Source organism: Vulpes lagopus, chromosome 23, assembly GCF_018345385.1.
Source record: "Vulpes lagopus strain Blue_001 chromosome 23, ASM1834538v1, whole genome shotgun sequence".
NCBI lineage: Eukaryota > Metazoa > Chordata > Mammalia > Carnivora > Canidae > Vulpes > Vulpes lagopus.
Genome location: NC_054846.1, coordinates 45,734,506 through 45,758,120, shown reverse-complemented (window position 1 = coordinate 45,758,120; position 23,615 = coordinate 45,734,506). Strand labels below are relative to the sequence as shown.

At 56.4% G+C, this 23,615-nt stretch overlaps 1 protein-coding gene and 1 pseudogene across 4 annotated transcripts; both read right to left on the bottom strand.

Moving 5' to 3' along the window:
• Positions 1 to 5,990: 5,990 nt before the first annotated feature.
• On the bottom strand, positions 5,991 to 6,178 carry LOC121481722 (annotated as a pseudogene).
• A 969-nt stretch (positions 6,179 to 7,147) lies between these two features.
• On the bottom strand, positions 7,148 to 22,672 carry SALL2 (spalt like transcription factor 2). Of its 4 annotated transcripts, none has more exons than XM_041739106.1 (3): positions 22,560 to 22,672; positions 8,962 to 11,767; positions 7,148 to 8,318 (listed from the first exon to the last, which is right to left on the bottom strand). In XM_041739106.1, the coding sequence occupies exons 1-3, from the start codon at positions 22,630 to 22,632 to the stop codon at positions 8,078 to 8,080; spliced, it is 3,120 nt and encodes a 1,039-aa protein (XP_041595040.1). In that variant the 5' UTR covers positions 22,633 to 22,672; the 3' UTR covers positions 7,148 to 8,077. The 4 variants fall into 4 exon arrangements, with proteins under 4 accessions (XP_041595040.1, XP_041595039.1, XP_041595038.1 ...); XM_041739105.1 differs by lacking the exon at positions 22,560 to 22,672 and adding an exon at positions 12,128 to 12,327; XM_041739104.1 differs by lacking the exons at positions 7,148 to 8,318; positions 22,560 to 22,672 and adding an exon at positions 12,128 to 12,327 and having other exon boundaries at positions 8,560 to 10,639; positions 10,766 to 11,767.
• Positions 22,673 to 23,615: the final 943 nt, after the last annotated feature.

The following is a 23,615-nucleotide window of genomic DNA, read 5'->3' as shown; positions in this document are numbered from 1 at the left end:
AATAAACTTAAAGACATGCCTTTGAACTGCAGGGGCCCACGTCTATGTGGATTTTTTTTCTCAATAAATACAATTCTGTAATTATATTTTCTTTATGATTTTTTAAAAGGTTTTGTTTATTTATTCATGAGAGACACAGAGAGAGAAAGAGGCAGAGACACAGGCAGAGGGAGAAGCAGGCTCCATGTAGGGAGCCCTATGTGGGATTCCATCCTGGGACTCCAGGATCATGCCCTGGGCCAAAGGCAGACGCTCAACCGCTGGGCTACTCAGGCGTCCCATCTTTTTATGATTTTAATAACATTTTCTTTCCTTTAGCTTACTCTATTGTAAGAGTACAGTATATAATACATACACAAAATAGGTGTTAACTATTTGTGTTATCAGTAAGTCTTCTGGTCAACAGTATGCAATTAGTAGGTAATTTTGGGGGAAGTCAAAAGTTACAAATTATGACTGCACAGGGCAGGGGAAGGATTGGCTCCCTTAACCCCTGCATTGTTCGGGGGTCAACTGTACGTGATGCCAAACAGTGTGTCAGAAAGAATAGCTTGAAAAGGCCTGGTTCCTGTTTTCTTTTTTTCTTTTCTTTTTTTTTTTAATTTACTTATTTACTCATGAGAGACACACACACAGGCAGAGACACAGGCAGAGGGAGAAGCAGGCTCCATGCAGGGAGCCCAACGTGGGACTCAATCCCAGGACTCCAGGACCACGCCTTGAGCCAAAGGCAGGCGCTAAACCTCTGAGCCACCCAGGGATCCCCTGGTTCCTGTTTTCAAAGAGTTTTTGGTCTGGTGAAGAAGCTACGATCCAGCTTATTAATACTGAACCATCTTTACAGCACATGGCACCATGAGCGTGAACTCTAAAAAATAAATGTGATTGCAAAGAAGAGGTGGGATCCAAGGCCAGCTGATGCAGGAAGCCATCGGAAAGTCTTGAGGGGCACCTGGCTGGTTCATTTGGTAGAGCATGTGATTCTTGATCTTGGGGTCATGAGTTCAAGTCCCATATTGGTCATGGAGCCTACTTTAAAAAAAAAAAAAGGCTCAGGCTTGAAATGACAGATGGGGCTTCAATAGCTGAAGCTTTGGAGAGAATTCCAGGCTGAGGACATGATAAAAAGCAAAAATCTATAGAGTTAGGAAAGCATGATGTGGGTGCCTAGGTGGCTCAGGAGTTGAGCGTCTGTCTTTTTTTTTTAAATATATTTATTTTTTTAAGATTTTATTTATTTATTCATGAGAGACACAGAGAGAGAGGCAGAGACGCAGGCAGAAGGAGAAGCAGGCTCCCTGCAGGGAGCCCGATGCGGGACTCGATCCTATGTCTCCAGGATCACACCCCTGGCTGCAGGCAGCGCTAAACCACTGTGTCACCGGGGCTGCCCGAGCATCTGTCTTTGGCTCAGGGTGTGATCCTAGGGTCCCAGGATGGAGTCCCATATCTGGGTCTCAGCAGGGAGCCTGCTTCTCCCTCTGCCTCTGTCTCTGCCTTTCTCTCTGGGTCTCTCATGAATAAATAAGTAAATCTTTAAAAACAACAACAACAACAACAACAAAAAGGAAAGCGTGATGTATGTCCTGCCAATCCAGATTGGTTTGCTAGAACAAAGAGAAGTATATTAGAAAATTTGGGAGGATATTCATGTTTCCATATTCAAGGCCAGATGGCAAAGGGTACATGTTACCTTAGTACCTTCTTTACCTTCTTAGTAAAGAAATTGCAATTTATTCAGAATACAGCAGGGAATACTTTAGGGTTTGTGAGTCGGCAGCTCTTTAAAGATTAATCTAGTGTTCTAGTTGGATTGAGATAAGGAGGAAGGAGAGTTTAGAGACAGGGAAAATAATAGCCTTTCTTTTTTAAGTGGGCTCTATGCCCAGTGTGGGATTTGAACCCACAACCCTATGTAAAGGGTCACATGCTTTACCAACAGAGCCAACAAAGCACACCAATTAGTAGCTTATTTTACCTAGTGTTTGGTTATAGGGCCTTTAACTCAGAAGCTGATTATGGATAGTAATCGTAAGGAAGGGATGAATATGGGGGGTGCTATTGAGAAGAAGGATGTATATATGTTGGAATGTGGCAGTTTCATCCATTTACTCAGCAAATATTTGTTCAGTGACTACTATGTGCTAGGAACTGTGCAGATTTAATAGTGATCAAAATATTCGTTTCTATCTTGTTTTCTCAAGAAAACTTACCAAATTACACCATCCTTTGGGATGTGTAACTTTGTTGTTTGTTTGCTTGAGATGCATGGCTTTATTTTTTTAAAGATTTTTATATTTGGGGGCAGCCCGGGTGGCACCGCCTTCAGCCCAGGATGTAATCCTGGAGACCCGTGATCGAGTCCCACATCGGGCACCCTGCATGGAGCCTGCTTCTCCCTCTGCCTGTGTCTCTGCCTCTCTCTCTGTCTCTCATGAATAAATAAATAAAATCTTATTTATTTTTTTAAAAGAATTTTAGTTATTTATTTGAGAGAGAGAGCACAAGCAGGGAGCAGAGCAGAGAGGGAAAGGGAGAAGCAAGCTCCCCACAGAGCAGGGAGCCCAACACGGGGCTCGATCCCAGGACCCTGGGATCATGACCTGAGCTGAAGGCAGACACTCAACCGACTCAGCACCCAGGTGCCCCCCCTTTTAAAATAATTTTATTTATTTATTTGAGAGAGAGAGCACAAGCAGGAGGTGGAGCAGAGAGGGAAAGGGAGAATAAAATCTTTAAAAAAATTTAAAAAACAAGGTAAAGCATGTTTCCTCTCCTCTTGAATCTGAGCAGGCCTTCTGACTAATTTGGCCAACAACATGTGGCATAAGTAATATTCTTTGAATTTCAGAGCCTAGGTCTTCAGAGGCCTTGCAGACTGAAGCTTCTACTTCTACCTTCTTGGAGATCTGGGCCATCATAGAAGTCCATTTATCCTGAGAGAAAGAGAGAGAGAGCCTAGAGATTGAAACACTTTAAAGGGAAAGGGGCTCAGAGGATGCAAGACAATAAGGAAAGAGGCTTCAACATTGCAGCCACTCCGCTTTAGGGCCAGAAGTGAATGAACCACCTTGGATCCTTCAGCCCAAATCAAAGCTGCCCACGTGAGCTCACCCCTCACTACATGGAACACCGACAAGACATCTGATCTGAGGCCTGCCGAAACAGTCCATGGAATCACAGGCAAATACATTATTGTTTAAGATACTAGGTTTTGGGATGATTTGCTTCATATCAATGGGTTACACAATGGGAAACATCCACAATCCTGACCAACTACTATACTTCTTACTTGTCCTTTAGTCAAATAGTTTTTTTTTGTTTGTTTGTTTTTTTAGATTTTATTTACTTATTCATGAGACACACACAGAGAGGCAGAGACACAGGCAGAGGGGAAAGCAGGCTCCATGCAGGGAGCCTGATGGAAACTCAATCCCGGGACTCCAGGATCACGCCCTGAGCCGAGGACAGGCGCCAAACTGCTGAGCTACCCAGGGATCCCCAGTCAAATGGTTTTTAATTTTTTTTTCTTACTCAATTTTTATTATATGATCAAAAGCAAAATGTCCAGTGAGGTTAGTCAATCTGTTATTAAACATTAGTGGAGTGCCTGGCTACCTCAGTTGAAAGATCACATGACTCTTGATTTCAGGGTTATGAGTTCAAGCCTCACATTGGGTATAGAGATGAATTTTTAAAATCTTAACAAAAAAAAAAGGAAGGAAGAAAGAAAGAAAGAAAGAAAGAAAGAAAGAAAGAAAGAAAGAAAGAAAGAAAGAAAGGGGCACCTGGGTGGCTCAGTCAATTGAGCGCCTGGCTCTTGATTACATCATGATCTCAGGATCCTGGGATTAAGCCCAGCTTTGGGTTCCCTGCTCAGCGGGGGATGGGGGGAGTTGGCTTGTCTCCCTCACCCTCTGTTCCTCTTCCCACTTGTGCTCACGTGCTCTCGCTCTCTCTCTCCTCTCTCTCTCTCTCTCTCAAATAAAGTGTTAAACAGTAGAAAAAAGGAAGGTCAGAGTTGGTCTAATTGAAGAGTAATGCTAGTGAAGTCTGTCTTGTGGGTCAGGAGACAGACACTCCTTGGTTTACTGACAGGTCCCAGGGATGACAACCAGAGCCTCAGGAGTAGAGCTTGTGAAAGATGAAAACGTGCCGATAGAAGCAGGGCCTTTTGCATGAGTAATACAGGTTGAAAACCCTGAGAAGCGGTGCTGAGGTAGGATTAGGATTCCAAACGTTTTAATGAGGAGTAACACATATGAAAGGGAAAAGGAATGAAAGCAGTTTGGGGCAGGAAGAACTGTCAGACTCCGAGGCAGCCCTGACAATCCTGACAGCCCAAGTTCCAGAGCAAAAACGCTCATGGGAGCCCCACGTTCCATGGAAATGGTTAAGCTCTGGCACCATTCACCATCTTGCTTAGTCTTTGGCCAGAGGGGTGAAGAGTGGAATGGCTGAAGGGTGCCAGTGAACCAGGCTGCTTGCAGCTAGGTAGCCAGTTCTTCCTTAAAGGGGAACCTCTGGGGGCACCTGGGGGGCTCAGCGGTTGAGGGCCTGCCTTCGGCCCAGGGCATGATCCCGGAGTCCCTGGACCGAGCCCCACATCAGGCTCCCTGCATGGAGCCTGCCTCTCTCTCTGTCTCATGAATAAATAAAATCTTTTTTAAAAAAGGGAGGGGGGACCTCTAGAGCAGTACATCTCTGTATCTGCCAAAGAAGACTTAGCCTATCTTATGTAGGTTCTTAAATGACAACTGCGTTGGTCCTTAGGTTGTTGTATGGGTTGTTAATATATTTGAGGGTGGTTATTATGAAAGCTGAATTTGGGATGCCTGAATGGCTCAGTGGTTGAGCGTCTGTCTGCCTGTGACTCAGGCTGTAACCCTGGAATCCCAGGATCAAGTCCCGCATCCGGCTCCCCACAGGGAGCTTGCTTCTCCCTCTGCCTATGTCTCTGTCTTTGTCTGTCTCTCATGAATGAATAAATAAAATCTTTTTTTTAAATAAATAAAATCTTAAAAACAAAAAGAAAGCTGAATTCAAGAGAATTGTACACCCCTCCCCTCTTCTCCATCTTTGCATTATGAGTTATTTCCCTCTGGGAACCTGCAGGCCATTGTTTGCATCTATCATACTGTTTACATATCATATCAAAATGTTTACATTTTTCTTCATTCTAGGCTGAGCTCCCATAGGGGCAGAAGTATCTTACTTTTGGACCCACCCAACACTTGGTGTCTGAAACAAAATAAATCCTCAGAAATCAACTCAATGAATGAGCAAAGCTGCCTTATGATAGTGATGCTCTGCACCCATCTGATGTGAATTGGATCCACTGTATCTATTTAATGTAAAGTGTTTTGAAAACTGGATTTATTTAGATTCTCAATCCAGCAAATTAGAGTTAAATCGCCTTCCAAAAAGATGATCAACTGAAAAGTGATTGGAGAGTTAGAAACGAGGAGGCAGAGGGTAGGGATTGGAGGAGCTACAAGAAGAAACTAAAGGAAAAAAAAAAAAAGAAGAAGAAACTAAAGGCTCCAAGAAGACACAGAATAAATTAAAGGTGAAGAGAAAAAAAATAATAATAAAGCTGTGGGATAAGAGAGGTCAACGAAGGGAACCCTAGGTCCAGGGATCAAGTCCTGCATCAGACTCCTTGCAGGGAGCCTGCCTCTCCCGCTGCCTATGTCTCTGCCTCTGTGTGTGTGTGTCTCTCATGAATAAAATCTTTAAAGAGAGAAAGATCAACGCAGAAGAAAAAGGAGACAGAAAGGAAAATAGAGCAATGAAGGAGGGATGCGGGGAGTGAGGCGCAGTGCTGACTTGCCCAAAGAGTATCCACGAGTTGAAGCCTTAAGACAACTGTTAGCATAATGGGAACTGGCATGTAAAGAGAGGGCAAGTCTAGTTTAATTAGTTAAATGGCATTACTCATGTCCAATGGGGGTAGGGGAGGTAAATGGAATAGGATTGGTGACCTACCTCCTTCCATAGGCTGAAAGGAGAAAAAGATTTACAAAGCTTTGCTAGGAATTAAAGAGGCAGAAGCTGTTTCTTCCCCAGTTGACTTCACAAGATTGCCATGTATTCCTGTTCACCAGGACCTTTTAATTAGCAATAATTGCACCTCAGATAAACCTCATTGGCTAGGATACTGCCCCTGCGCAAAGCTCACCAGGACCTTTTAAAGGGGACCTGTCACTACTCTGGTGGGGACAGCTAGAATCAAACATTGGTTATTTACCTTGAATGGAGTCAAGTATGGGCTTCCTCACCTCCTCCAGTCTTCCAGCCAGCCTCACATCAGGAGTCTCACGGGATGTAGCAGGAAGCAAGCACCACCCCTGATCACTGGTGGTAGTACTAAACTGGGATTCTTAATCCAAGTCTGCCAGTAATTGGCTGAGTGGCTTGGGCAAATCATTTTACCAGCCTCATCCTTTCAGCACTAAGATTCAGTGATACGATGATCTTACAAATGCAGATCAATCAATCAATCAATCAATCAGGGGAATGTTCTCTAAAAAACCAAGATCTTAGAGTCAAATCTAAACCTCACTGTGTTGTGGAGACAAGGTAAAAAAAAAATGTATATGTTAAAAAAAAAAAAAAGTATATGTTTCGTTTGACACCCCACGTACTTCCACTGTTAAGAATTTTCCTTTAAATGATCCCATTGGTAGAAATTATTAATGTTGAGTTACTTTTTTTTCCTGTTTATAACCTCAGATCTCAAGGATCATAGAGATTTATTCATCTTGGTTCTGCAGGTTAACTGATGTCAGGTAGGCTAGCCTGGGATTCAGGAAATAGGGAAACAGCTTCCAACCTCCAGACAAAGCAAAAAGCAACCCACAAAAGCCTGGTGGTGGAAAGTTCTAGGGATAGAAAAAAATCTAGACAACGACTGCACACAACGGACAAATCCTTTACTTTTTGAGAACATAAACTCCATTTTCAAGGGGAAATTACATTCACTGGAGTTTGTTTTAGGACAAGGCTGAATAAATTAAATATTTCAACAACATATGTTCAGCTTTGGCAGGAGATGTAGGTGGGAAGGGAATCTCAATGTTAGGGGAGGTCCATATCACACCCCAGCTGGCTAGTTAGTCATGAAATAAGGAAAAATACACAAATATTTGGTTAAAACACTTTTAATGAACATGGAAAGACACTATTATCTCCCTTGTCTGCTCTTCACATTTTACTATGTTAGGAAGCTCTGGAGCCTATACCTTTGGAGGAGAAACCATCATTCAAGTCAGTCAGTAGCAGAATTCTCACTCTCTCCCCCTCAGAACTCCTGTTCCAAATGATCCTATGTTAAGAGTAAATACTACATCTCATTACAAGACGGAGAGGCAGGGAGCACACCACCTAGAGCTCATCTCCCAAAGTCTGGGACTCTAAGAACCAGACAGTGGCAAAGACATAAGCCCTGGTCCATAGACAGGCAAAATGGGGAGGAAATAGGCCTCGAGAAAGGAAGATGAGGAAAATCCAAGGGGCCAGGGAATTAAAGGAGGGAGTTATCTAAAACTAGAAGCACACTAGTGCTAGGAAATCCCCTATGACCTGTGGCGCACTGTTGCACACTAAGTCACTAATAGTCCAAAAGAACATTCATGAGACTCATCCAGTCAAGAATTCGAGATCCCCTCCCTCACATCATGCCCCTTTCTTAGTCTCATAGGTTCCCAGCAAGCCCTCTGCTTTTGCAACACTCTTCAGCTCTCCATCACTACTCCTTCAACGACCCTCACCAATAACGCTTCTTAAAGGTATGAACTTCACATTTCCCTAAATACCCTGGGGAAGCTCTGTTGGCAAGACACCTGCTTGTTTCCTAACTTTGAGAGGCCATGATGAAGGGACAGGAGAAGCTGAAGGTGTCTTGGCGTATTAACCAGCCAACACCTTGGCCTGAACGGGAGTTTACTGGGAAGACTGTCCCGTATGCCCCTCATTTCTCCCTTTCCCTTAGGGCCGAGACACCAGATGCAGATACTGTCGCGTCTTCATTGCTGGCACCTTTTGGAGCAGGGAAAAGAAAGAAGTGTACAGTCTGCTACTTCTCTTCTATGATGGGCTTCCCAGGCACTGCCTTATATACAGGAGACCGAAATAGGAAGAAGGGGGCTCTCTTCTCCTTGGCCTCTCTGGATGCCATTGCTGGAGGCACATGCCCAGCCACAGTTCCCGGGCCAAAGAGCACGGGTGGTGCCAGGCCTAAAGTGGTAGTGGAGGTGGAGCTGGAACTCCGGGGCTTGGTGGGCAGGTCACTTGACAGGAAAGCTGTGTACTGGTTCCAGAAAGATAGAGGACCTACCCTCACCAGTTGGGCAGGAACGTCCTGGGACAGGAAGTCCTGCAGGTTGACCTGGTCACCAGAAAGGAGTGGCACTGGGCCCTCCAGAGACAGCTGCCGCCCCTTCGGGCTGGGCTGCAATTCCAAATGTGGGTGCTCAGGTGCACCTGCCAAAGGGAAAGGGAGAGGAAGAAAGGAGAGGGGAGGAGGGTCACCCCAGGGAAGGTGGAGAGGGTTCCCCTTGGGAAGCTGAAAGCTGTAGAGAGAGTCTATTTTCCTCAGGTACAACGAGTGAAGAGGGAAGAAAAGTTCACCAGGCGGCCATCCCCTGCGAGCACAACTATTTCCAAGCTCGGGGACTAAAGAAGAGTCACTAGGGATGTATCACCACGGAAGGACTCAGAGAAAAAGACAAACGGGGGGGGCGGGGGGCGCATCCGTCTCGGAGGTCCTCCTACAGAGCTCTTGGCTTCTGCTTCCTGCGTCCAGGGGCAGCCGGTGCGGAAAAGCAGGCTCACGGGATCGTGGGGTCATCTTTTCGGGGAAAGGGGGAGAGCCCCGGGGAGGTGACGGAAGGTGAGCAGCCTGGGACCAGGGAAAGAGCAGCAATATTCTGAGGGCCGTGGGGGGCAAAGGGTTGTACCTGGTGGTGAGCCAGCAGCATGTGCTTCTTGAGGATTGCCCGCTCGAGAAAGCTCTGCCTGCAGAAAACACAAGTGAAGAGCGGCCCTTCCCCGGGGTGGGCCTTCTGCGGCTCCTCCAGGGAGGTCTGCGCGCACAGCTCGCACGCCTTCCGGCCACTGCCTTCGCCTGCCTCCTTCCTCCGCGCATCCGGGGCGCCCAGCTCCTCCCCGGGGGCGCCGCCGCCGCCTTCCCCCTCCCGGGGCCCCTCCCGGGCCGCCGCCGCCTCCGCCTCGCCCCGCTCCTGCTCCTGCGCGCCCAGGGCCGAGGCCGCGCCTCCCTGCTCCGGGGACAGCGTCTCCTCGTGGCGCTCGGGCGGCGGCGGGGCGGCCAGGCAAGGCTGCTGCGCCCCCTGCTCGTCGACCTCCGGCCGCGGCCCGTCCTGCCCGGCCTGCCCCGCCGCCACCGCCGCCGCGGTGGCCCCCACGTCCTCCTCGGCCCCGGAGGCCTCCTCCGAGTCCCCGCGCACCGAGATGGCCTTCTCGCCGCCGCTCTCCGAGCCTCTCCCCGCCAGGGAGTCTTCGTCAGTCCCGTCCTCGTCGTCGTCCTCGTCGTCGTCCTCGTCCTCCGACAGCTCCTCCTCGGGGGACGGCTGCTGGGACGGCGGCTGCGGGCCGGGGCCGGGCCCGGGGACGGCGGGTAGCTCGGCACCCTGGTCCGGGGCGGCGGCCCCGTTGGGGATCTGGCCCCCCAGGTGCATGCGGACGTGCTGCTGCAGGCTCACGGCGTTGGTGAACTTCTTCTGGCAGATGGGGCAGGAGTTCTGGGCGCGGGCGGCCGGGCTGGCCTTGTGGCCCACGAAGTGCGCGCGCAGGTTGCCCCGCGTGGAGAAGGCCCGGCCGCACACCTTGCACTTGAAGGGCCGCTCGCCCCCGTGCTGCCCGTAGTGCAGGCGCAGCGCGCGCGGGCAGCTCAGCACCCTCAGGCAGATGACGCACTGGTTGGGGCCCGAGGCGGCCGCCGAGGCCGCGGGCCCCGAGGCGGGGGGCGCCCCCGAGGTCGCGGATGCCGCGGCGCCGGCCCCCTGCCGGTCGATCTTCTCCACCAGCTGCTGCAGCTTGGACGTCTCAGACGGCGAGGCCCCCAGGGGCTCCAGCACGTAGGGGAAGGGAAAGCCGCCTGCGGACTTGAAGTGGCTGGTCAGCAGCGCCCAGCTGGGCAGCGAGGTCACCAGCTTGCTCAGCTGCAGACGGGCCGCCGGGCCCCCCTCCGCCACCCCGGCCGCGCCTGAGCCCTCGGCCCCCGGGGGCGTGTTTTCGTCGGCCTTGCTCTTCGGCTCGACCGCCTTCATGAGCACGAACTTGTTGAAGGCGGGGAGCGCGGGGGCGGCGGCCGCGCCCGCCCCGGTGGACAGCAGCGTGAGGCTCTCGGTGGCGCTGAGCGCTGCGCTGGAGGCCGCCAGGGGCTTGCGCTCCCCGCCGCCGGCCGCCACGGCCACCTCCTCCTCGGCCTTCTCCGGCGGCACCGACATACCGTAGGGCAGGCCGCTGCTGGTCAGGACGTAGTCCAGGTGCTCGGGCACCGGGTGCGGGTTCATCTGCACGTGCGGGTACTTCTCGCGATGCCGGTGGAAGTGCACCTTGAGGTTGCCGCGCGTGGTAAAGCGGTTGCCACAGACATTACACTTATAGGGCCGCTCACCTGTGTGGGAACGCAGATGGATCTGCAGCGCACTGTCACTACCGAATACTTTGGCACAGAAGCGGCATTTGTGCCGGCCGCCGGGCTTCTCCAGGGGGCCCATCACTTCCCCGTAGCCCAGCTCACCGCTTCCGTTCTTTGGCTTCAGGAGCCCCGGGGAGGCGGCGGCCTCGAGGCCCCGAGCCGCGCCCAGGCACTGCGCCGCCAGCAGCCCCGTGGCGCCCGGGAACGCCAGGTGCGGCGAGGCCATCAGTGGCTCCGCGCTGCCGGGCAGGGCTGCGGAGGCGGTGGCGGCCGGCTTGTGGCTCCGCCCGGCGCCCCCGGCGGGGAAGGCGGGCTGCGCCCCCAGCGGGTGGTACAGATGGAAGAACGCCTGCTTGGGCGCTTCGGCCCCCGAGGACGACGACGACGACGACGAGGACGGCGCCAGCGTCTTGCCGCTTTGCACGGGCTTGATGGGGCTGAAGAGGGGCAGCAGGGGCTTCGCGGAGGCGGCGGGCCCCGTCCCGGGCAGCTCGGAGGGGCTGGCGGGCGTGCCCGCGGCCTGGCCCAGGGAGCCGAGCAGCAGCACCTGGCGGCAGATCTGCTCCGTCATCTGCATCTGGTGGATCTGGCGCTGCTGCAGCACCCGCAGCTCCTCCAGGATCAGCGGGATGTTCAGGTGGCCGCTGCCCACCCCCGGGGGGGGCGGTGGCGGCGGCGGCGGCGGCGGCGGCGGCGGCGGCGCGGGGGCGGATTCGGGAGGCAGCGGGGTCGCTCCCAGCTTGGGACTGGCCAAGATCAGGCCCCCGCCGCCCCCCGCGCCCGTGCCGGTGGCGGCGACCAGGAAGTGGCCCGCGGGCTCCTCCACTCTCCGCTCCGGGCCCCAGCTGGGGTCCGCGGGCGCGGCGCCCCCGGGGGCCGGCGGGGTGCTGTGCTCGGCCTCCATGACCTGGGGGCTCCTCCGACCCTCCGCCCGGGGCTCGGAAGACGTCGCGGAGCTGCTGGGGTTCTCCTGGCCCCCGATTATCACCATGACAGGGGGCTCGGTAGAACACGCATTCTGGTGCGCGAGGAATTCGGCTGGGTCGGTGAACTGCGCGCAGCACTTGGCGCAGACCTGGGGGTGGTCGTCCTCGCTGGCGTCGCCTGGGGGGAGACAAGAGAGCGTGGGTGGCGCGGGCGCGGCGGGCGTGCGGGAGCTCCGACTGGCCCCGGGCCCGGGGGGGGGTGGCTCGCCATCAGGCCGCGCGGGACGCCGGCTCGCGCTCCACCGGGCGCACGCGGAACAGCCCCGCGTGGGGCGGGTGGGGGAGGGGCGGGCGCGCTGCGGCTCCTGCCCGGCTCCTGCCCGCCCCGGCCGCCCCCCGCCCCCGCCCCCACCCCGGGCACCGCGGGCGCGCGGACGGGGGCCTGGGCACAGAATCCAGCATTTCCCCCACCCCGCCGCGAAAGCCACCCCCCCCGCGCGCGCCCTCCGCCGCCCCCCGGGGCAGGGCCCTACCGCACCTCCGGGCTCCGCCGGCTCCCCGCAGGGCCCCCCGAGGCGAGAGCTCCTCCCGGTTTCGTGCGCCATGGCTGCGGGGGGGTGGGGGGCCGGGTGGAGGGGGAGACAATGGGTATCGGGGTTGCGGGAGGCGGCGCTGGCCGCCGGGGCTGCGGCAGCCTCCGCACCCGGGGCCCAGACTGCGGAGACGGAGAGCCGCGGCGGCGGCGGCGGCGGCGGCGGCGGCGGCGGCGGCGGCGGCGGCGGGCGGGAGCGCGGGGGAGGGGAGGGGAACGCAGGGGAGGGAGGGGGAGGGGAGCGCCGAGGGGCGGAGCCGGAGCGAGGGCGCCGCGGAGGGGAGAGGGGGGCGGAGCTGCCGGGGCGGCGGGAGCGGGAGCGCGAGCGCGGGGAGGGCGCGGGGGCCGCGGCTTCCCGGGGGCTCCGTGACAGGTGCCTGCGGGGCGTGGTGGGGGTCCGCCCCCCCGCGGGCCCCTCCCCTAGAGGCCTCTGCCCAGACCTGCCCCCGCCCCCTCCGGCTCAGTGGGGCACAGGGGGGCACACGGCGCTGCTCGGTTGAGCAAAGCGCCTGGCTTCTTAGTTCTCTCCGGATAAAGGATCCGCTGAGCCTGGGAAATGTGGACCCAGAGAGGGGGGTCTGAGGGCCCTCGCGGGCCGGGCAGCGCGGCCCCTCCATCGCTCAGCGCAGCGCGCATCCCCAAGCACCCCGACTTCTGTCCAGGCCTCGCCACCTTCATCCCCACCCTCCCCCCATCCCTCTCCACGAAGGACGCTTCCCAGGGTGGGGGGCTGCAAGAAGGAATTTCCGAGGAGGTCCTTCCAGGACCCCTCTCTGCGGAACGCGGAGCCCCCCTAGCCCCGCCCCTGCTGCCCCAGAAGAGCCGGACGCAAGTTACCCCCCCCTCCCCCGGCTCATCCCCGCCCCGCTCACACCTGATTTATGGGCTGCGTGCCCACTCGGGGAGCCGGCTCCTCCCTTCCCTGCCCGCCCGCCTCCTCCACCGCCCCTCCGCGGCCACCCGCCGCACGCTGTCCCTACCGCGGGCTCTAGCGGTTGGGAAGACGCGGGCCTGCAGGGGCCTACGGAGGCCCACCTAGCTCTAACCTGGGGGGAGGGGAATTCCTGAAACAATGGGGAAAATGCAGGGGGAGCTACCGGCGGCCTCGGGTCTGCTTGGAAGGCCTGGAAAGGCCTGAGCCGCGGCTCCCCTGCAGAGACGGCGGTAGGAGTGAGGGGTCTCAGTAGACCAGAGACTCTTCATTCCCTTTCTACCTTGAAATGTGTCTTCATAGGGTTTTCCATTTCCTACAGGAGTTTATCTCACTTGCAGGAAGCGACCCCAAGTCACTTAGTTTTGTGGACTGCCTGAGCCTCAGCAAACCTACCTTGTGCTAACCCCAGTTCTATTCCTGGCCTGGCTGGTAAACGGAGGTCCAGGGGTCAGTGATGCAACCATTCCCGTTTTTGCAAAGTGGCAGTGTTGCAGCTGCGTTATCTTTCTCAGATGAATATTGTGGTGACAAAAACTTGAAAAAGTCTTGACAAGTCACGTGAATATGAACATATTATGGGTGAGAGAATTTACACTGTCAATGGCAAAACGGTCCAAGTAACCTGAAATACACATATACTAAAATCAGACCAGTTTTTCATGCTGCTTGTTGGCCTTACTAATTTCTGAGGGTATCATTGGCATTTGCCAACAACAAGGAGCCTTTTTTTGGATGGAGATGCAACAACCTAATGTTGGCAGCACCCACTTCACAGTTCCATGGGAATTTCACCATCTTTAAAGAAATGAAAACCTTTTACGGAATTAGGGTTGGAAACCTCCGATATTGGCAAGGATCTTCACGGTATGAATGATGGCTCTCAAACAGGTGAGCTCTGTGCTCTCAGGTCTGACCCTTACAGGGACAGAGAGGGGAGTGCATTTCGTTTATGGAGAGTCACGGGTTACTGCAGTGCTGTTTATTTTCACACATGTGGAAATTGAAGCTTGGAGAGGTGAAGTGACTTTTCCAAGTTCACACCATATCTCAGTGAAGCGCACATTCGGAATTTTGACTCCTGTCCAAGGCTTTCACAAGCGCATCAACACTGTAGGGCTTCTCTATGGCTGGAGAAAGGGCCCTGTGTAGCTAGCTCCTACCTGCCATTTGCTCTCTGGCCTCAGTAAGGGAGAGGGAATCAGATGGAGGCTCTCTACCCAGCATTTGTTAATTAGCATTGAACATTTGATATCAAGTTGCTGTTTTGTCAAGTCTTCTGACAAGAAAAGAAATCCTTTTCTTTTCATCTTCTCCTGGGAAACACTGTCCCCTTTCTTGCTCTCTAATGAAACTTGCTTTCTGCTGTGTAATTCGATCTGTGCTCTTCTTTAAGGTAAATTTAGTTCCTGCTGAAAGGTGCCGGATCAACAGCCACCTGTAAGAGGAACCCTCTCTTTCTCAGCACTTTGCACTCACTGCCCATCCTGAAAAGGGGGGCAGGATTCTTAGGCAGACACAGTGAAGTCATAAACACAGGAATAAACTAAGCTGGGAATGGTGTCCCTAGATAGCAGATAAAGCGAGGTAAGCTCTCCCGGGTCACACACAAAGTCTGGGATGGATGCGGGGACTAGGACCTGTACATGCTTGTGTGAGTTTATAAAGAGCCCGGCACCTGGGTGGCTCAGTAGGCTAGGCGTCTGCCTTTGGCTCAGGTCATGATCCTAAGAGCCTGGATCCAGTCCCGCATCGGGCTCCCTGCTCAGCGGGCAGCCTGCTTCTGCTTCTGCCTCTAAGGAAAAAATCTTTAAAAAAAATATTTATAAAGAGCTGACCTGACAAGGGAAAAGGAAACCAGGTAGCTCTCTAAACTGCTGCTCTAGGCTTGGGAGAGAATTGCTAGGGAGAACAAAGGGGAAAATAGCTGGAGAGCTCACAGCAGGAGGGTAGAGTTGAACAAGCTCTTCTCAAACCCAGCTACCCATTAAATTTACTGGCAGAGCTTTTAAAAGTCCCCGACCATGCCCCAGATCAATGACGTTAGAATCCCTGAGGGGGGCATCCAGGTATCATGCTTATAAAATTCCTTAGGTGATCCCAATATCCGGCCCAGGATGAGACCCACAGTACCTTTCAGGCACCTGCTCTTCCCAGCAAACCTTCCACCCTGCTGCTCGCAAATCCTACCTGCCCTCAACCTGGCCAAAACTAGGATGGTGGCAAAACCAGCTGCTCAATGCCAGATCTTGCTGTCAGCTCCCTCTCTCCTCTGCCCACGGCCATAGGTCAGCTCTCTCATATCCAGCTTCCATGTATGGAATTTTCTTTTCTTTTTTTTTTTTTTTTTAAAGATTTTATTTAGTTATTTGAGAGAGGAAGTGAGCGAGAAAGAGCACTCACGAGTAGGGGGCAGAGGGAGAAGGAGAAGCAGACTCCCCTGCTGAGCTCGAGCCGGATACAGGGCTTGATCCCGGGTCTCTAGGATCATGACCCAGCGGAAGGCAGACGCTTAACCGACTGAGCCACCCAGGTACCCCAGAAATATCTCTTAGGAGATAGAAGTTTATTGAATACATTGCAAGGGAGCAGAAGGCAGGACAGGAAAAGAGAGATGGTTGGCCAGACTATGATATGACTTAGACCTGACTGTTAATTTAAGTGACTGTATTGCCTTCCCCAGGGTACGTGCATTTTTTAAAAAAAGATTTTATTTAATTGTTCATGAGAGACATACAGAGAGAGGTAGAGACACAGGCAGAGGGAGAAGCAGGCTCCTCAGGGGACTCCATCCCGGTACCCTGGGGTCACGCCCTGAGCCAAAGGCAGATGCTCAACCGCTGAGCCACCCAGGTGCCCCATGGATACGTACGTGCATCTTGAGCCACATTTCTAATTTTAAGATAAAGGCTTTGTTCTACTCAGAGTTTGAGCATTGTCCAGCCATTAAAGAAACAAAGCACACTAAGTAAGCACCTGCCTAAACTTACTGTTAGAGTTGGCCCAACACTAATAGTTGCCATAATTATCGATTCCGTAATTGCTGCTACTGTTGCTACAGACTAGTTCTAGGGGAGAATGTCTCTTTTCTTCATTGCTCCTCCTAAAGACATACAGACTCCTTTGCCACCCACACCTAGTGACACACCCATGGCCTATGCAACACTGCAGGCAAACAGGCAGGCGCATGTGTACATGGGGTGCTAAGAGAGAAAAATACATTTGTTTCCAGAACAGGAATATCTTCGATCAAACACCAAAAAGGGTTTTTTAAGAGACATTTTTCTGACATCAAAGGTGGTTGAGCGGCTGCCTTTGGCCCAGGGCGTGACCCCAGGGGTCCTGGGATGGAGTCCTGCATTGGGCTCCCTGCAGGAAGCCTGCTTCTCCCTCTGCCTGGGTCTCTGCCTCTCTCTCTCTGTGTCTCTCATGAATAAATAAATTTTAAAATCTTAAAAAAATATATAGGGGTATAGCTTCAAAAGAGAATGAAATTCTTTTTTTCTTTCTTTTCTTTAGAGGGGGGGGGGCAGAGGGAGAAGCAGGCTCCATGCAGGGAGCCCCACATGGGACTCCATCGCGGTTCTCCAAGATCACACCCTGGCCTGAAGGCAGCGCTAAACCGCTGAGCCACCCGTGCTGCCCCAAGAATGAAATTCTTATATATGCAATGACACAGAGGAGCCTTGAAAACATGCTAAGTGAAACAAGCCAGACACAAAAGGACAAATCGTGTATAATTCCTTTATATGAGGTCCCTAGAGTTGGGGAATTCATAGTGACAGAAGACAGAATGGTGACTGCTGGGGGCTGCAGAGACAAGGGTACGCGGTGTTCCTGTGTAATGGGCATGGGTTTCAGTTTCGCAGGATGAGAGAATTCTGGAAATGGATGGTGGTAAAGGTTGCATAACACTGAATATACTTCATGTCACTGAGTTATATGCTTAAAGATGCTTAAAATGGTAAATTTCGTTATGTACATTTTACCACACACTCAAAAAATATTTTGATGGAGGTAATAATAGTGGAGTTGGGAGGAATAAATAAGAGGAAACATATACAGGCCTAGCATAGTAATTGCTTCCCCCAAATTAGCGAGGAGGGCTATTATTTAAAAGCCAAAAGCTGGGGCACCTAGGTGGCTCAGTCGGTTGAGTGTCTGACTTTGGCTCAGGTCATGATCTCGGGCTCCTGGGACGGAGCCCCACATGGGCTCCCCGTTCAGCAAGGAGCCTGCTTCTCTTTCCCCCTCTGCCTCTCCCCCGACTCATGCGTGCTCAAGCTCTCTCTCTCTCTCTCTCTCTCTCTCTCAAATAAATAGATAAAATCATGAAAAATAAAAAATAAAGGCCAACAATGAAGGCTTGGGAGAAGAATGGGCTCACTCAAAGTCACATAGCTTCAAGGTACAAGCTGGGTTAAAAATCAAGCTTTCTGCTTCCTGATGCAGTGCTGGATACTGCACCCCACCCGAGTTACTTTCTATCTACCCAGAGATATTTTCTTTTTCATCTAGGGGTACCTAGGGCTACAAGGCTTGGGCTCGATACCCTGAGGGATTATGCTCTCTCCTTCTAGATATAAAGAGAACAGAGCCCTTAAAACTCTTTTTTGCCTTCCTTCTCCTTTTGCTGCTCTTGATGTCTGCCAACTTCCATTTCTCCCTCTAGATCTGTTTGGCTGTTGTCCTGGTTTCTCCTTCTCACTAAATATCTGGGTTTCTGATCATTTCCTTTATTTCCCAGATGTACTAGTTTACATTTTCCCTATTCACATCCCTTATGTTCTCTAATCCAGATTTCTAGACCCTGTAGGGGAGATAGAAATTTTTTTTCTCTCTCCAGAGTTTTTAAGTAAATAGACTATCTCCTTCTCATCACTATTCTGTTAGGTTTTTGGTGTTCTGGTCAGGGAAGCTGAACAAAGACAGGGCTAGAAAACAGGTTTTTCAGACTGTTTCTTGGTGACGTCTTAGGTCACTGCAGAGATGAGGCTTTTACAATGTGCAACAAAGGCTCAGCATTTGCTTGTCACATATAGTAAACATTGCTTGAAAGAAAGCAAAGACTCCTGAAAACCTTGGTGGCACCCTGGCCTGTTAAATACATGGCTGCTGATGTTCATAAGGATGCCCATGGTTTCACAGGGACACCAAAGGACGGACATACAGTCCCCCTGCCTAATTTGGACCCGTGGAGAACAAGAAAATGTCTTCTGGAAAAGTCAGGAGTCTGGAGATCACAGAAGCACCTAGGAACTCTACCAATAGAAAAGCAAAAGGACACCTGGGTAGCTCAGGGGTTGAGTGTCTGACTTTGGCTCAGAGTGTGACCCCGGGGTCCAGGGATCGAGTCCCACATCAGACATGGAGCCTGCTTCTCCCTCTGCCTGTGTCTCTGCTTCTCTCTCTCTCTCTCTCTCCATCTTGGTGTCTCTCATGAATACATAAATAAAATCTTAAAAAAGAAAAAAAAAGAAAGAAAGAAAACCCTCCAGCTTGAAGGCAGGCCTTAAGAGGTTACTACTGCCTTCTTGCTCCTTACACTTATTTTTCTGACTTTTATGCCTCAAAGGCAAAGTCCCAGCTGAAATTTGTGGCTGCCATTGGATTGGAGCCCGCACTGTTTCTGTGGGTATGACTCGGTAGCAGCATCCCCATGCCCTGGAGCATTCAAGGCCCCAAGTAGGAGCTGCAGTTCAAGAGGCCTACAAATCCACTCAGGGCAGTGGTGAAAGATTTCTTGTGACTCCCTCACAGTTTCTTCATCAACGGTGGTATGGGGAGCAGGTGAGCAGACTCGGGAGGTGTGGGGAGAGGAGAGGAGATTGTCTTTTGGGGGGCAGGGAGGCGAGGGGGGGCATTGTTCCACAATCCAGCCAGCAGGGGAGCAGGACTGCCAGGCAACTCTGAGGCTCTAAGGGAAGTCTCCTGTAGAGCGGGAGGAAGAAACATCCGGCCTGCAGCAGCATTAAGGAGGGCGAATGTGTCCCAGGAGGGAAGGATGCCACCACCACGAGCCTCTAAATATGAGCACAGTGGGATCCCAGCAAGGCAGTGACTTGAGAATGTGTTCTAACCAAAACACGGTGTATCTGTTAAGGCTGTTCCATAGCAAATGGAGTACTGATTTTTTTTTTTTAAACAACAGGTGGAGAGGTAAATGTAATCCATAACTTAGTTTTAGTCCCTAGAAGAAATACATTATCCTAGAGCTTTCCACGGCACGGATCTCCTGGAGAAATACTGAAGTTCGCCAAGAGATTCCTGAACTTTGGTCATATTTCAGCCCTTGCAGGAAGTGCCACTGTCCTCACATATAAGAATAATAGTCACGCAGTATTAGGTACTTATTTCTGCCAGGGACGACTATATCACCTATACTGAGCACTTACTTGTGCTATTTATTTTTCCAAGTTTCCAAGTGCTTTCCACGTATTAACTCATTCAGATTCTCATGATAACCCAGTGAGGTAGCTAGTGTTTTGCAGATGAGGAAACAGGCGCGGAGGCCAAGGAAACCAAGGCCGTGCAGCTAACCAAGTGCTGGAGCTGGGGTTGGAGTCCTGAAAGTCTGGCTTCAGAACCTTTGTTCTTAGTTCTGCACACAGCCGTCCAGTAAGTCGACTGCTAAATAGTCCATCCCTGAGGCAGCGCTTCCAGACTTTCACAGCATAAGGGGTAGAGAGTCCGATCCTAGGAATTACCTGCACACTCGCAAAGTCATAGACACCAGACTCTGGCCCAGATCCACAATTAAGCAAGGTCGGAAACTCCGACCCTCCGCCCGGGTAGGGTGAGCACCACCAGTCCTGAGCATCAGGACACGTAGGTTTGGGTCAGACAATGCCTCTGCTCCGGCAGGTGCCCCCCAGCAGGTGCCCCCCCCCCCCCCCGCAGGTGCCCTCCCCTGGCAGGTGCCCTCCCCTGGCAGGTGCCCTCCCCTGGCAGGTGCCCTCCTCCGGCAGGTGCCCCCCAGCAGGTGCCCCCCCCCCCCCCCGCAGGTGCCCTCCCCTGGCAGGTGCCCTCCTCCGGCAGGTGCCCCCCAGCAGGTGCCCTCCCCTGGCAGGTGCCCTCCCCTGGCAGGTGCCCTCCTCCGGCAGGTGCCCCCCAGCAGGTGCCCTCCCCTGGCAGGTGCCCTCCTCCGGCAGGTGCCCCCCAGCAGGTGCCCTCCCCTGGCAGGTGCCCTCCCCTGGCAGGTGCCCTCCCCTGGCAGGTGCCCTCCCCTGGCAGGTGCCCTCCCCTGGCAGGTGCCCTCCTCCGGCAGGTGCCCCCCAGCAGGTGCCCCCCCCCCCCCCCGCAGGTGCCCTCCCCTGGCAGGTGCCCTCCTCCGGCAGGTGCCCCCCAGCAGGTGCCCCCCCCCCCCCCCGCAGGTGCCCTCCCCTGGCAGGTGCCCTCCCCTGGCAGGTGCCCTCCTCCGGCAGGTGCCCCCCAGCAGGTGCCCTCCCCTGGCAGGTGCCCTCCCCTGGCAGGTGCCCTCCCCTGGCAGGTGCCCTCCCCTGGCAGGTGCCCTCCCCTGGCAGGTGCCCTCCCCTGGCAGGTGCCCTCCCCTGGCAGGTGCCCTCCTCCGGCAGGTGCCCCCCAGCAGGTGCCCTCCCCTGGCAGGTGCCCTCCCCTGGCAGGTGCCCTCCCCTGGCAGGTGCCCTCCCCTGGCAGGTGCCCTCCCCTGGCAGGTGCCCTCCCCTGGCAGGTGCCCTCCCCTGGCAGGTGCCCTCCCCTGGCAGGTGCCCTCCTCCGGCAGGTGCCCCCCAGCAGGTGCCCTCCCCTGGCAGGTGCCCTCCCCTGGCAGGTGCCCTCCTCCGGCAGGTGCCCCCCAGCAGGTGCCCCCCCCCCCCCCCGCAGGTGCCCTCCCCTGGCAGGTGCCCTCCTCCGGCAGGTGCCCCCCAGCAGGTGCCCTCCCCTGGCAGGTGCCCTCCTCCGGCAGGTGCCCCCCAGCAGGTGCCCCCCCCCCCCCCCCGCAGGTGCCCCCCAGCAGGTGCCCTCCCCTGGCAGGTGCCCTCCCCTGGCAGGTGCCCTCCCCTGGCAGGTGCCCTCCTCCGGCAGGTGCCCCCCAGCAGGTGCCCTCCCCTGGCAGGTGCCCTCCCCTGGCAGGTGCCCTCCCCTGGCAGGTGCCCTCCTCCGGCAGGTGCCCCCCAGCAGGTGCCCCCCCCCCCCCCCGCAGGTGCCCTCCCCTGGCAGGTGCCCTCCTCCGGCAGGTGCCCCCCAGCAGGTGCCCCCCCCCCCCCCCGCAGGTGCCCTCCCCTGGCAGGTGCCCTCCCCTGGCAGGTGCCCTCCTCCGGCAGGTGCCCCCCAGCAGGTGCCCTCCCCTGGCAGGTGCCCTCCCCTGGCAGGTGCCCTCCTCCGGCAGGTGCCCCCCCCCCCCCCCGCAGGTGCCCTCCCCTGGCAGGTGCCCTCCTCCGGCAGGTGCCCCCCAGCAGGTGCCCTCCCCTGGCAGGTGCCCTCCCCTGGCAGGTGCCCTCCTCCGGCAGGTGCCCCCCAGCAGGTGCCCCCCCCCCCCCCCGCAGGTGCCCTCCCCTGGCAGGTGCCCTCCCCTGGCAGGTGCCCTCCTCCGGCAGGTGCCCCCCAGCAGGTGCCCCCCCCCCCCCCCGCAGGTGCCCTCCCCTGGCAGGTGCCCTCCCCTGGCAGGTGCCCTCCCCTGGCAGGTGCCCTCCTCCGGCAGGTGCCCCCCAGCAGGTGCCCCCCCCCCCCCCCGCAGGTGCCCTCCCCTGGCAGGTGCCCTCCTCCGGCAGGTGCCCCCCAGCAGGTGCCCCCCCCCCCCCCCGCAGGTGCCCCCCAGCAGGTGCCCCCCCCCCCCCCCCCCCCCCCGCAGGTGCCCTCCCCTGGCAGGTGCCCTCCTCCGGCAGGTGCCCCCCAGCAGGTTTCCCCCCCCCCCCCGCAGGTGCCCTCCCCTGGCAGGTGCCCTCCTCCGGCAGGTGCCCCCCAGCAGGTGCCCCCCCCCCCCCCCCCCCGCAGGTGCCCTCCCCTGGCAGGTGCCCTCCCCTGGCAGGTGCCCTCCCCTGGCAGGTGCCCTCCCCTGGCAGGTGCCCTCCTCCGGCAGGTGCCCCCCAGCAGGTGCCCTCCCCGGAAAGTGCCCCCCAGCAGGTGCCCCCCCCCCCCCCCGCAGGTGCCCTCCCCTGGCAGGTGCCCTCCTCCGGCAGGTGCCCCCCAGCAGGTGCCCCCCCCCCCCCCCCCCCCCCCCCCCCCCCCCCCCCCCCGCAGGTGCCCCCCAGCAGGTGCCCCCCCCCCCCCCCCCCCCCCCCCCCCCCCCCCCCCCCCCCCCCCCCCCGCAGGTGCCCCCCAGCAGGTGCCCCCCCCCCCCCCCGCAGGTGCCCCCCAGCAGGTGCCCCCCCCCCCCCCCGCAGGTGCCCCCCAGCAGCCCCCGGGCCCCCCGCGCCCCTGGGGCCCCCGCGCGCCCCGCCCTGACCCGCGCGGGCTGGGCCCCGGGGCTCCCGCACCCCAGGCACCCACCGCTCTCCGGCGCGCTGGGACCTTCGCGGTCCGAGATTAACTGTTGGGGCTTCCGCTGCTTTCGGCGCGACATTCCGGGCGGCGTGGGGGGCCCGAGTCCTGCCCGCGGCCGCCCGCCCCGCGTGTCTGGGCCGCGGCCGCCCGCGGTGCGGGTGCTGGTCCCGGGCCGAGCGCTCCTCCCGCCCGCGGACCGACGGCCGACGGCCCGCGCTCGCCGCTCTCGCGCCCGACTCGCGCTCTCCCTTTCTCTCTCAACCTCCGCAAGTCTTTAAAGGGGAGACGCCCCCTTTTTTTCTCCAGCTTCTTCCCTACGCTTCTGCGCTCCCATTGTAAAAGCAAAAATCCTAATCTTTCCGCACACTCTTTTCTTTTGTACGGCGGAGGGGAGGACTTAACCCTCTCGTCGCTGCGGGCCGGGCCTCCCCGCCGGCCGGGCCTCGCCCCCCCCGCCCCCGCCCCCGCGGGGCCGTGGGTTCCCCCCCCCGCCGAGGGGCCGTGCCCTGGCCCGGAGCCCCCCGCCGCCCCCAGGAGGCCGAGACGCCCGCGCCGTGGGAGGTGCGCACGCGGGAGGCCGGCGGGACACGGAGACCTCGCCCACGGACGCGGCGCCCGGCGCTCGCAGGATGCCCCCGCGTCCAGGACGTGCTGCGCATCGCGACCCCGGAGCTCGCTCCTGCCGGTGGGGGATCCTCTGCACCGAGAAGCTGACGGCTCGCGGGGGCCAAGTGACCTCTGCGGGGATGCGCGGCCGGCGGCGGGGGCGGGCGCCGAAGCCCCCGCAGGTGCCCCCGCAGGTGCCCCCCAGCAGGTCCCCCCTCCCCGCAGGTGCCCTCCCCCGGCAGGTGCCCTCCTCTGGCAGGTGCCCTCCTCCGGCAGGTGCCCCCCAGCAGGTTCCCCCCCCGCAGGTGCCCTCCCCTGGCAGGTGCCCTCCTCCGGCAGGTGCCCCCAGCAGGTTCCCCCCCCGCAGGTGCCCTCCCCTGGCAGGTGCCCTCCCCCGGAAAGTGCCCCCCAGCAGGTGCCCCCCCCCCAGCAGGCTGCTAACTTCACCCCCTGGGC

Bases quoted from the DNA above. Each gene is read 5' to 3' on its own strand.
- SALL2 (XM_041739106.1), bottom strand. From the start codon at position 22,632: ATGTCGCGCCGAAAGCAGCGGAAGCCCCAACAGTTAATCTCGGACCGC. The intron at 11,768-22,559 runs GTGGGTGCCTGG...GTCTCCCCCCAG, and splicing joins TCCCAGCGCGCCGGAGAGCG to GCGACGCCAGCGAGGACGAC. The intron at 8,319-8,961 runs GGTACAACCCTT...TCTATCTTTCTG, and splicing joins ATGCTGCTGGCTCACCACCA to GAACCAGTACACAGCTTTCC.